The sequence below is a fragment of the Notamacropus eugenii genome, chromosome 1 (genome assembly GCF_028372415.1).
Source record: "Notamacropus eugenii isolate mMacEug1 chromosome 1, mMacEug1.pri_v2, whole genome shotgun sequence".
NCBI lineage: Eukaryota > Metazoa > Chordata > Mammalia > Diprotodontia > Macropodidae > Notamacropus > Notamacropus eugenii.
In genome coordinates this window covers 443,676,573-443,689,474 of record NC_092872.1, presented here as the reverse complement: position 1 = coordinate 443,689,474, position 12,902 = coordinate 443,676,573, and the positions used below count along the sequence as shown (strand labels likewise).

Here is a 12,902-nt window from a genome sequence, read left to right as displayed (position 1 = left end):
AGAGATCTTTCCACCATATTGTGAACTATGACTGGGAGCCTCATACTAAGATTATCAGTTGTCTCAACTTCACATTGAGAATAAGCTGGTTGTAATGGTAATAATTTACAAGTGTCTGTGTATAGGCTTTAATTTATAAATGCTTTGCATATATTACCTCATTTGACTCTCACAACAATCCTGTGAGGGAACCAGGGGAGGGGACCATTATCCTTCTCTTACACAAAGGGAAACTGAGGCTCAGGGAAATGACATGACTTGCTACACAAGCCATGCCATGAATAAGTGCAGAGACCAAACTCGTCAGGTCTCATGGCTCCTCATCTAGAAACATTCTTTGCCATGATGCCTCTCAGAGATAACCAGGGAACAGGCATCCTCTGGCAGGCTACTGTGTCTGTATCCATATGCAGGTGCACACTCATTAGAATCCTCCAAAAGCTTGGAAGCATCTGCTTGCCTGGGCACAAGACAGAGCAAGGAAGCCAGGCTACTCCTCATTGGAACAAGGCCTCAAAAGCTATTAAGCATCTTGGTGGTTGGATCTTGGGGTTGCTCTATCTTAAGTCTCGTTGCTTCAGAAGCCCCGCTCTTGACAATTCTCTAGTTCACAGAGGGTGAAGGAGAGGGTACAGGACAATGTACTTTGAAGGTTTGGCAAATTAGCCCAATGGAAAAGTCATGTGAGGGGCCTGAGATGCCAGGATATAGCTCAAGGGCTCAATGGTAAAGTGGGAAAGATCACTCTCTGACTTTGGCATCAGAAGACTTAGATCAAATCCTCAAATCCTCCTTCAGATGCCTACTGCCCATATGACCTTGGGCAATTCACTGACCTCTGCCCTGGACTTTTAGTCTCTTCATCTGTAAAACAAGAGGGTTGGTCTATGTGACCTCTGAGGTCCCTTCCACCTGCAAATCTATAGTCCTAAAATAATCCAGAAGTGTGTTGGAGTTAGTTTTTCCCAGCTCTTGAGTTGGTTGTTAAATTTTCAGTGTGCATTTGCACCTTGGAAACTGGCAAATGCTACAAATAAGGGCTCAATTTATCATTTTCTTAGCTGTCTAGACTTAAGAATGTAGCTGAGAAAAATGTTAATAATTTAGATTAAACTTAAAAATATGTCATGTCCAAAGAGCTGGTTGTTAAGCATTTACCAGCATACCTCTGATCCTTATTCTTAAAACAGAATATTCCTGGGAATGAACAATAAATAAGATTTGTTTCTAGGACAGTCTCCCTGAGTTTGACACGTTGGGCCAGCATGGAATGAGTTGCAAAGTTTGAAGGAGAATTTATCTTGTATGTGAACTTACTATAACTATAGGTGGTCAAGCAGAAGATGTATCAGAAATAATCTAAAAGGGCTACTCTAAGGTCCTTTCCCCTCTGAAATGTGTGTTCTAATATTTTGTGCTCTTCAACATTCTAGTCTATGTTCTAACGCCCTGTTTTAGGTCTCCTTCTAGTTTCAGCATTCTATGGTCTATGTTCTAATATCTTTTTCAGCTCTAACACTTCTCATACCCACCAGTTTAGTTTGTGTTTGTACCCATCTCTATAGGCTCCTGTCTTTGCTGCAAATCCATCTCATTTACATGTGTATTGCGCCTGCCGCCATGGGTGCTGGGGTCAATTGAAACTCAAGAAAAGGGAAGAAATTTATGCAAAACTGTTGATTGCATTTGTATGTAATGAAATCATCCAATATTCATCTGACTATAGAATCTAATCTGAAAGGAGAACTGGAGGACATGAGAGTCACTGCAGAGCAGTAATGAGCCTCGGTAGTGATTAAAAAAGCACTTGAGCTTTCTGAAAATCCAGGCAGAAATAGTGTCTAATCAACACTGAATATAGGAGGCAGAGATTGGACTGATACATTCTGCAGAGCTTGCCACAGAAAATGTCTGTGAGCGGTAAACTCTGACACGCCATCCGTATTCTGTTTTATACAAATCTGGGAAGCGCACAATCAGGCGAATGGCTCATCCTTGCACAAAGCAATCTTAGTGTCTCTTTTGGATCACAAGGAGCCCAATCACATCTATTTTGAAGAGCAATGTTGGTTTTTTAACCATGTCAAGAGCTTGCCAGAGTCCTAAGGGTTTTTTTTCCCTGCTGTTTTGGTGGAAGGTTGTGTTCCCAGCAGGCCAGCCTTGAGGTGGGGAGACCAGGAGCAGGGGGTGTCTCTGAATGATCCCTGTGCCACAGAAACACCTCACATCCCAGTTATAAATGTGTTTGGGGTATCACTTAGGACTACAGAATGTTGGAGCCTTGAAACATAGTATGTTATAACATGGAACATGTTTTATACAGCTGGAAGGGACCTTAAAACAAAGCATATTAGAAAATAAAAAAGATTATCAGAGCTTAAAGGGACATTAAAACACAGAATGTAAAAATATACAAAGTCAAAATTGGAAGGAATGTTAGAACAGAGAAGCAGCATGGTGCAATGGAAAGATCAGTGGACTTGGAGATGAGGATCTGGATTAGAATTCTCATCCTGGCAGCAACTCCCTGTATGAAGTCAGGCAAGTCATTTAATATCTCTGATCCTTGGTTTCCTCACGTAAAATGAGAGGGTTGGGCTAGTTGTCTTCTGAGATACCTACAAACTCAGAATCTATTAATCTAGGTGCCTAGAATCTTAGAGCTGAGAATGTTCTATCTGGAAGGAATTTTAGAATATAGAATGAGCTGAAAAGTGCTTTAGACTACCATATTAGAATTGTAAAGATAGTGAGATATTATAGATCTAAACCTCTCATTTTACAGGTGAGGAAACTGAGGCCCAGAAAAGTTCAATGACTCATCCAAGGTCACACAGTTGGTTATTGGTAAAAGAGTTTGAAGATCCAGGTCACAAGTTTGAAGAACTCCTGGCACAATGTTGTTGTTATCTCTCTCCCCATTCCCTCTCCACCCCCTTTTGTAGCATGCAGAGCAGCAACACTAATTCACCAAACGAAGGGATTGAACCCAGGACCTTTTCCTTATTAATATGATGCTGTCAGCACTAGCCTGACTGCTGGCCATGGTGCTGATTTGCTTAGGTCCCAGGAGCATGTTTTTAGTACCTGGATGCTATAGGAAATCAAATCCAAATATTCTTTATAGGAGGAGAGTTTCCACTTATAATACTTGATACACGTGTATTATCTATGAGACTCATCAAAATATAAAATGTTAGTGATGAAAGAAACAAAGTACTAGAGGTTAGATATAAGAACATAGAAGAGAAGGAGCTTAACACAGAAAATATTAAAACAAAACACAGAATATTAGAGCTAATATTGGTACCAGGTAAAAGATGTCAATATGGAAAGAGATAACAATTATGTCAGCAACCAAATCTATTAACCAGCCTTAAGTCATAACAAACAAGCTTACGCTGCAGCTTGGGTTAGCAATAGAGTCTACAAAAAGGCAGGGTGGACGACAAAAGGGTATAGAAGAAGGAACAATGGACTTGGAAGCAGAAGACCTGGGTTTGGGGCTGGGGGGTGTATGAAATGCAGAGCAGGAAAGTTAAACAGATACAATAACCAGGGAAAAGAAATGGGACAAAATAGACAATGTGACCTGAGTGGACATTAGGCTATGAGCAAAGAAGAGGTGATAGGAAAAATAAAACAAAACAATAAGTATCATATTATCATAGCATTACTATAGTAATCATCATGTTGATATTATTGCAAATATATATTACATATTATTAAGTATTATAGCCAATTAAGGCAATAATAGTTCCCCAAAATCCAATCAGGAAAGTTCTCCTGAGGAAAAAATGACTATAGTCAAGTCGTTTCCCTGATCTGGAACTCGAATTCCTAATTTGCAAAATGGAAACAATAGTATCTTCACTACTTACCTCACACAGAGTTGTGAGGACAGCACTGTTACATGAGCTGTTATCAATTCACTCTGCTGCTATCTTGAATGACAGTCATCAATCAACACTCAAGGCTAATCCACTCTGGAGGATCATAGAATTTAGAGTTGGAAGGGGCCTCAAGGATCTGCTAGTCCAACCACTCCTCATTTTAAATATATATATGAATATATGTCTGTGTATATATACATACATATATGTGGGTGTATATATATATATACATACATACCTATATATTTATTCTAAACTCAACAAACATCAACAAATATGGACATTTCAAAATACAAAGAATGTAAAAAGAGAACTGTACACAAAAAAGTGAATCTCTATCATGTAGAGGTTGGGGTTTTCTGCAAATAATAAATTCAATACATTAGTTCTGAAGCTCTCATCTATGTTCTTTCTGAACTCATTGTTTTATTCTATGCATTATAGTAAATGTTTCACTGAGGCTGTTATCATTTTTTTGTTTCTGTTTCACCATCACTAGTCACCCTCTGCTGACTCAATTCTCCTCAGCCCCTCTCCCAAAAATTTAACCTTCTTTTATAACAAGAAAGTCAAGCAAAGTAAATCTTTGCCATCTTCAAAAATGTGTATCTCATTCTGCACCACTTGTCTGTCATGAAGTCAATGCTCTCATTTTACAGAAAAACAAGAAAACTGAGATGCAGAAAGGTCAACTGACTTGTTCAAGGTCACACTACTAGTGAGATTCAGAGCTAAGATTTCATGTCCAAATCTTGACTCTAAATCCAGTGAACTTTCTACTACAAAATTGCCTTTTACCAGCCTTTGACTTCAAGGCTAAGGTCTTCTTTATTTTTGGTCCTTCTCCCTTTTCATTATTTATTCTAATGAAAGGTGGGAAAAAAAATGAAACAGCTGTTGATTTTTGTCCCCTTCCTTTAAAAAAGGTTACTTCTTAGAATTTCTTTTCCTTCACATATTTGTCAATAATAATTTTTCTTCCCCATAATTCTTTTGGCAAGATCTACACCTTCTGCTCTTTTATTCCCTTTATTTAGTCTTTACAGCCTTCACCAAATATTCATCTTGATAGGTCTATGTATTTGATTCCCTTAACCACAACCTACACTACCACTGATGTGGGAACTCTTGTTCAATGTACTCAGAGATTCCTGTCCCCTTAGCAGAATCTTCCTGATTAGTTATTTTTTTTTCAGTGATCACTTTTTAGCTCACCCACTCAATGCCTAATGCCCAATCAGTTCAAACTATTTTGGCTCATTCGTTGACGCTTGCTCCCTTCACCCCCACCCCCAACCCTGGTTACTGCATCTGTTTTATTTTGATAGCCTCTGTATTCCATACAGAGAATGTATGTCCATACACCATGTATGTAAACTTTAATTATTACAAAAGTTGTTCTTAGAGGGTTAGAATGTTAGAGCTGGAAAAGATCTTAGAACACAGGATACTAGAACAAAGAATATAAAAGCAAGGAAAGGCCTTAGAATGAAGAGTAGTAGAGATGGAAAGGACCTTAGAATTCAGAACAAAAAAAATATGAGGAAAACTTAGAAGAGAGTGTTAACATATAGACAACTAAACACAACTGCCTTATATTACAGATAAGAAAATTGAAGTCCAGAGTGGGGAGTGATTTACTCAAGGATATGCTTCTAATTAGAGGGAGATGGGGCTTGGATCTGGATATTTTGACACCCCACCCCATTTGGGGTTCTTTACATTACAGTACCCTGCTTTTCCATCCTGACCTAGCTTTTCCCTTTTAATAAGAGCACAAAATCACGTGCTCTAGAATTTCTCAGCATATTTAGGAAGGTAAAGTTTCCTAGTCTTTGCTATCCCTGCAGCACAGACACAGAGAGGGACCAAGAAACTATTTGATAAATGTCAACTAAAATAGAGTAATCAGCTGAAAGCCATTTGCTGAGCTGTCTGGACTGCCTTGGGCTCGAGGTTTTCCTTTATTCATTTATCATGATATAGAGCTCTGGCCAAAATACACACAGGGGAGAAATTGTTGACATGTGGAACCCGAGTATAGAAAATCTTTCATTTTTTTCCTGTCTGTTCAGAAAATAAGTTTTTTGTTTATTTAAAGACTACAGAGGACTCGGCTGTTAAGAACCAAATGCCTTTGGAGTGGAGTTACTACATAATTTATCATTTCCTCTGTTTATTAAAAAAAAAAAATCCTGCATTTGGGGGAAGTCTATTTGCTGTTGGAGGGCTGTTTCAGCAACTAATTAGAGGCAGTTATTGCAGAATCTCAAGGTTGGAAGGGACCTCAGAGGCCAAAGAATCCAACCTATTCCTGACCAGGAACCCCCTCTAACATTAAGCATTTGCTTGAAGATCTCAGATGAGGCCCGCTCCTGCCCATAGCAGCCCATTTGACTCTGGGATGGCTAACTATTCTGAATCTCTTTCTTGCATTAAGCCTAAGTCTGTCCCTCAGCCACTTCTTGCTCTTACCAAGTTAAACAAATCTAATCTGTCTTCCACAAGATGCTGCCTCAAACTACTTAAAGACAACTCTACTATTCCATTCCTACCTCAATCTTCTCTATGACAAATATCCATACCCCCTCTTCCTTCAATGTTGCGCATATGCCAACACCTCAAACCCTTTCAAAATCCCAATCAGTTTCCTCTAGAGACTCTCCTTCCTGAAATGTGGCACTCAGAACTGGACGTATTAGTGCAAATATGGTCTTCCTAAGGCAAAGAACAGCAGGACTGTCACCTTTTCCACTTTGCATACTGTGTTTTCCTTATAAGATTTCATTAGCTTTTTTGACTACCATATCACAATAGCAGATTCATATGGGCTTATAAGCCACTAAAACATCAGATCCTTTTGGGAGGAACATGTCTTATAGTTGTGACACTGAGTAGAAAGCATCCATCTCATGGACTGCAGGAAGAAATTATACTTGCCCAAGATTGGTGAGGCTCCACGGAAAGGTAGCATGATGTGACCCGAGTCTGAACTCTGCGTCAGACACATCCTAGCTGTGTGACACCAGGCAAGTCACCCAACCTCTCTGAGCCTTGGTTCCCACATATATAAAACTGAAGGAACTGGACTCAATGACCTCTAAGGTGCCTTGTGGCTCTCAGATTTCATTCTGCTCTAAAATCCAATGCATTCCAACATCCCTTACAATCCTACATTTTGTGTTCTTTGCTCTAACACTGCATTTCTATTCATTTTCAGCTTCAACACTGCATGTTTGAAGGACCCTTGCAATTCCAGCATCTGGAGATTCTGAGATTCAACATCTCTGTTCCACGCTGGAGCATCTTCCTTTTTCTCAGGCAAGTTTATCTTTGGATAAAATTCACTAACTTGAGCAATCTTTGACGAGGATCAGTAACGTGGGCGAGTCACTTCATGTGCCTGGAGATGTTTCTGTGTATATTATATTATCTCTAGCTTCTAACTTAACTGAATTTCTGAAGGAGGGCCACTCCGACTTTTTGGGTTTTTTAAGTTATTGTAACAAGGATAGTTCAAGTCAAATACTAGTGGGAGAGATTTCATCCCTGTGGGTTGTTTTTATTCATTTTATTTTATTTAGACCTAATTCATCAATGAAAATTCACCAAAGGCAAAATACAGAGGCATTTAAAATTGAGGCCTGGCTTCAGAGTATGAATTACAGGTACAGTTCCCCAACAGGAAACATGGAGTTCAACCTCAGCAGCAATTAGCAAGACAAAATATACCCAATTTTCTCATTCTAAAGGAAGAAAATAAGCACACACTAAATACTCCTTGAGGTAGTGCTTAAAAGAAGACAGAGACACAGTCATCATTTACTAATATTTCTGCTCCCTCAGGAACATCAGATGAAGGAAATTGAGCCTGGCAGGGGCATACTTCATATCTACAGGTATTTACTTAGTGGAGGCAGGCCCAGCATAAAACCACTCCACATCAAGGTCAGCTAAGAGCTATGATTGTCTAGTCCCAAATAAGTGGATGCTGCGGTGGGAGACGGGAGACAATCTTTCGGCTTGAGGAAGATATCCAAAGAGGACACCTCCTAAAAGCGATACACAAAGCACAGGAGAGAAGAATCCAAATCAACTTCGATGCTCCAAAGCTTTGGCCCCACACTGCAGCCTCGGACACTCCTGCTTCTGCAGATGTCCCACAGCCAGCCTCATCAGGAGTTTCTTTCTTAGCCCAAGAGTTCCTTGGTCTTCAATGCCAAGTGCTTGTCCATCTCAGCTACTGTGGCATCTGCCATTTGTCCAATCTGTAGTGAGATACAACAAAAGAATCTGGAATTCCAATCAAGGCAAATTCAGTGCCCCCGATCCAAGGATGCCCCCGTGATGAAGCACCAACCCATGTCCCTTAGTGATAACCATATGATTACCATATGAATATCGTGATAACCATACGAAAATCCACCCCTCACCCAAAGATCTCTTCTAATCCCATTTCTCCCTCTGCCTACACCCTCTGATTGGTGAGGAACATCAGGTCTTGTCATTCAGAAAATGACTGCTGAGGACTATAGTGATAATCAAGTTTGAAAGACTTAAGTAACTCTGATCCACACAATGGCCAGCCACAATTCCTAAGGACTCATGATGAAACATGCTATCCATTCCACATAGAGAGCTGATGGACTCAGAGTGCAGACCGAAGCATATTTTTTCTCCTTTCTTTTTCTTTCTTTTTTTGGACATGGCTAATGCAGGAATTTGTTTTGCATAACTATACATATTTGTAATGAGTTTTGGGTTTTTAGCCTTCTCAAAGGGTTGGGAGGGAGAAGGCAGAGGGTGAGAATTACAAACTGAAAATAAGATAAAATTGAATATAAAAAAAGAATATAGTCGTTGGTAGGAAGGTTCAGAGGAGATGTTACTCCCCATGCCCCACTCCACCCTTGGCCCCACCTTCCCCTAGAGTGAAGAGAGGAAAGAAGAGGAGATTCTATCAGGTAGAGATAATTCTCTGTCCCAGTGGTTCTTCAAGTATGATCTGGGGTACTCCTGGGGGTCCTGGAGATACTTACAGGGGGTCTGTGATGGTGAAATTATCTTCATAATTATTTCATGATTCCATAATTATTTTCATAATTACACCAATTTCATAATAACACCAAAACATTTTAACTTCTAATATGATAAATATCAATTAAAAAAGTTTTTGGGAGGGGGGATTCAATTTTTAAGAGCATAAAGGGACCAAAAGTTTAAGAAATGCTGCTTTGTTCTATTGTCATCTGCCTACACTATTGCAATAACCTTCTAACAAGTTTCCCACCCCTGCTTTTTCTCCTCTCCAATCTATCCTTCATCCTGCTGCTAATACAATCATCTGTCTGTAGAGATCTAACAAGGTCACTCTCCTGCTCAAAAATCTTTAGTGGCTCCCAATCACCTACTAAGTCAATTTCAAAACCTTTTGCCTGATGTTTGAGGGTACCACATGACTTGGTGCCACCTAAACCTTCCAGACTTATTACATATTACTCCCCCCCACCTATTTTATCATCCAGCAAACTGGAGTATTACATTTTTTGTACTCTCCCCACCCACCCTGTTATTCCTCTTTCATGGCTCAGGATTTTGATTAATTCTCTTGGGCCCTGTAAAATTCCCCCTATTTTATTTTAAAATTTTATAGCACAATTTCTGGGCACCCAGGAACATATTTCCTATGACTAGTCCACCCAACACCTTGTTTTCAAAGAACTAATGACATTAGTTGGGATGTGCCCGAACTAAGAGTTCTCCCAGTATTTACTCACATGTTGAAGATGAAAGATTAGGACCTTAAGAGATCTGAACCAGCATTTCTTTTCCCTAATATTCCCTGAAAGGGAATACCTTATAACAGACATCCCCTGGGGCCTAGGGAACTTCAAAGGCTGAACCCTTCCCCTAGGGCAGGGAGGGAGAAAGCAGCTGGCACAGTGGATACATTGCTACACTGGTAATCAGGAAGAACTGGACTGATATTCTCCCTCACTTTCATTCTTCCTACCGGCGTGACTATAGGCTTGTTAACTAAAGCTTTTGGCGTTTCAGTTTCCTCATCTGTAAAACGGGGCTAATAATGCCTGCAGTACCTAATTTAAAGGTGGCTGTGAAAGTTCTGTATCAATATAAGTTAATTCTAGGATGGAGAACAGTAGAAGGAACATTGGTTTTAAATTCCAGACTCAAACCCTAGCTCTGCTCCTTACTGCCTGTGTGACCTTAGGCAAGTGATTTTACCTCTCCAGGCCTCAGTTTCCTTTTCTACAAATAAGGAGGTTGAATTAAATGCTCTCTAAGATTCCTTCCAGCTCTAAAAACTCTGATCCTGTGAATCTGATTCCAAGGCTTTTTATGTGGACTATTGGCCAGGCTTCTGAAGCTAAAAATATGCAAAATAGTCAAAACAGGGAGAACTTGGAATTGTTGGTGAAAGTGATGATTTCAGGCCCTCTTTCCTTAAGGACTGAGGGACACTTCTTAGATGTTATCCTTAGTGTAGTCCCAGCTACTGAAATAGCTCAATTTGGGAAACCAAGTACATGAAGAAATTTGCAGTGCTCAGCTTCTGCCTACCAAGTTTTAAATACCTTAGCCTTAAATTCCTAGGTTAGCATTATTACTAATAACAATACTATTTACTGCAAAGATGTATGATTTCATCATCAGTGTGGGAACTTCTTCCACTGCTGTGGATATGCAAGCCCTTTGGTAGACAGTCTAGGAAGATTGCTGTGGACAAACAATTTGTCACCCTATAACCAACTGGGTAATGAATATCTCCAAACATAGCTGAGCTGGCTCTCAAAGGAGATACACAGCCAAAGGAAAACTCTTAATGAAGTCCTTCCAGCCTGGTATGACCTGGCAGCACTTTGGTTTCACTGGACTGGTCCTCAAAGACTCAAGAATTGCCTCTGTGTCTCTGTAAGACGGGGCCTTAAAGGCTGCAGGTTTTACAGCTGGAGGGGGCCTTACAAATTCAAGGCAATCCCCTTAAAAAGCTGGTGCCACTAGACCTCTCAAGCCTCATCTCCCCTTCACAACTCTATGCTACAGCCAGGCTGGGCTACTCTGTTTCCCAAAAAATATCTGCACCTCCCCAATACGATGCCTTTGCTCATGCTATCCCTGTGGCTGGAATATGACGGGGGGAGGAGGGGACACGGGCCTGCCTTCACTCCCTGACCTGCACCTGTCAGATTCTTACCAACCCTTCAGAGCTGAATTCAAATACTACCTGTCTCTCTTTGGGCAAGTCGCTTATAGGTTGACAGATTTAAAGTCGGAAGGGGCATTAGACATCATCTAATCAAATCCTCTGTTTTGACAGATAATGAAAGTGAGGCCCAGAGAGTATGACTTGGCCAGAAGTCATACAGATAGGATGTGGTTCAGCCCAGACTTAAACCTCTAACTCCAAAGCCAACACTCTTCCTACTGTATAATACTGTCTCCCAGATAATATATACCCTTTAATATATGCATATTCACAGTGACACACAGACACACACACACAGACACACACAGACACACAGACACACACACACACAGACACACACAGACACAGACACACACACAGACACACATACACAGACACACAGACACACACACACACACACACAGACACACACACACACACACAGACACAGACACAGACACAGACACACACACACACACACACACACACACACACACACACTGATTCTAAATGCCACCTCCTTCAGGAAGCCTTCCTATCCCACCTTCACCTCCAAATGATAACGACCTTTCCCTGTCTCAAACTTCACACAGCACTTTGTCTCCAGATTGACTTTGGATTATTGTATGTTACAGTTTATTTGTGGATGTGCCATATTTCCCTTCCACACTATGAATTCTATTGAAAAGCGAGACCATACCTTATTTTTCTGAGGACTCAGCACTATGCTTTGTATATAGAAAGTGCTTCATATTTGAATTGTTGAATATGTTCCCTCATTAACCCTTCTAGTAAGAGGATAGGATGCTTCTCAGTACCCATGTTCTGGCATCCTGGAGAGCCCTTAAGAAAAAATGCAGGAGTTTGGAAGCAGGAAACAACTCAGAGAGCAGCCGAACAGCAGATGCAGGGCTGAGGATGCTCCCTCAGCCAATCAGCACCTCCCTCTGTCTCATCCGTATTCTGGAATTCCTCCTGTGTGCCAGACCCCAAGGCCAAAGAGGGCTATGGGCAGCTTGCTTGTAATTCTGATTTTTTTCTCCTGTTCTGCTTCTCCATCTGCCTTTTAATAAAAATTACTCCATTCAATTTAAATCCATTTTGCTGAATGCGTACTGTAATGTGTGAAGAACACTATGGTAGGCACTGGCAGGGATATGAAGTTTAGATACAGCAAAGTTCTGGCATCCAGGTGCTTATGATCTAGGAGGAGGTGAAGCAGTTCATATGTCTCTGCCATTTTAAGGTGTATAGTGTTTTTTTCATCATCCTGTAAGTAAGTAATGTTCAGCATTATTATCCCCATTTTACAGCTGTAGAAACTATGATAAAGGGAAGGGCTCACAAGCATAAAGCTCTAAGGCCCCCAGCACCCTTTCTTCTCATGCTGCTTCTAAACACACAGAGAGAAGCCTCCAGTACAAAATATGATATGATAAACATATCAACAGGTGTGCAAACAAAAGTCTTTATGAGGTCCGAGGAGGGAGGCTGTGCCCTAGAGGGCAGTGGGATCCAGGAGGACAGCAAGAATAAGAATACCATTTTGTCCTTCAAGGTCCAGCTTAAAAGTTGCCATCTCTAGCATGCTTTCTTTGACTTAACTCTCTCCCATCCCAGCATCTTTTGTAGACAGGTGGCAAAGTGGAGAGGGAGCTAGACATGGACTCATAAAGACCTGAGTTCAAATCCTGCCTCATATACAGATCCTCATTTCTGTGTGACTCTAAGCTAGTCACTTAACTTCCCTCAACTTCAGCTTCCTCATCTGTAAAATCGGAATAATACTAATAATAAATAAC

General features: G+C 40.6%; 1 protein-coding gene across 7 annotated transcripts in view; it reads right to left on the bottom strand.

Moving 5' to 3' along the window:
* Positions 1–7,449: 7,449 nt before the first annotated feature.
* Positions 7,450–12,902, bottom strand: part of MRRF (mitochondrial ribosome recycling factor) — a 65,175-nt gene continuing 59,722 nt past the window's right edge. For 4 of the 7 annotated variants that reach the window (XM_072631822.1, XM_072631820.1, XM_072631823.1 and 1 more), the window contains one exon: positions 12,191–12,370. In XM_072631822.1, the coding sequence (XP_072487923.1) occupies positions 12,191–12,370 (180 nt within the window). Of the gene's footprint in view, positions 8,162–11,800; positions 11,944–12,190; positions 12,371–12,902 lie in introns of those variants that run through there. The other 3 variants (XM_072631825.1, XM_072631826.1, XM_072631824.1) reach the window with 2 other exon arrangements.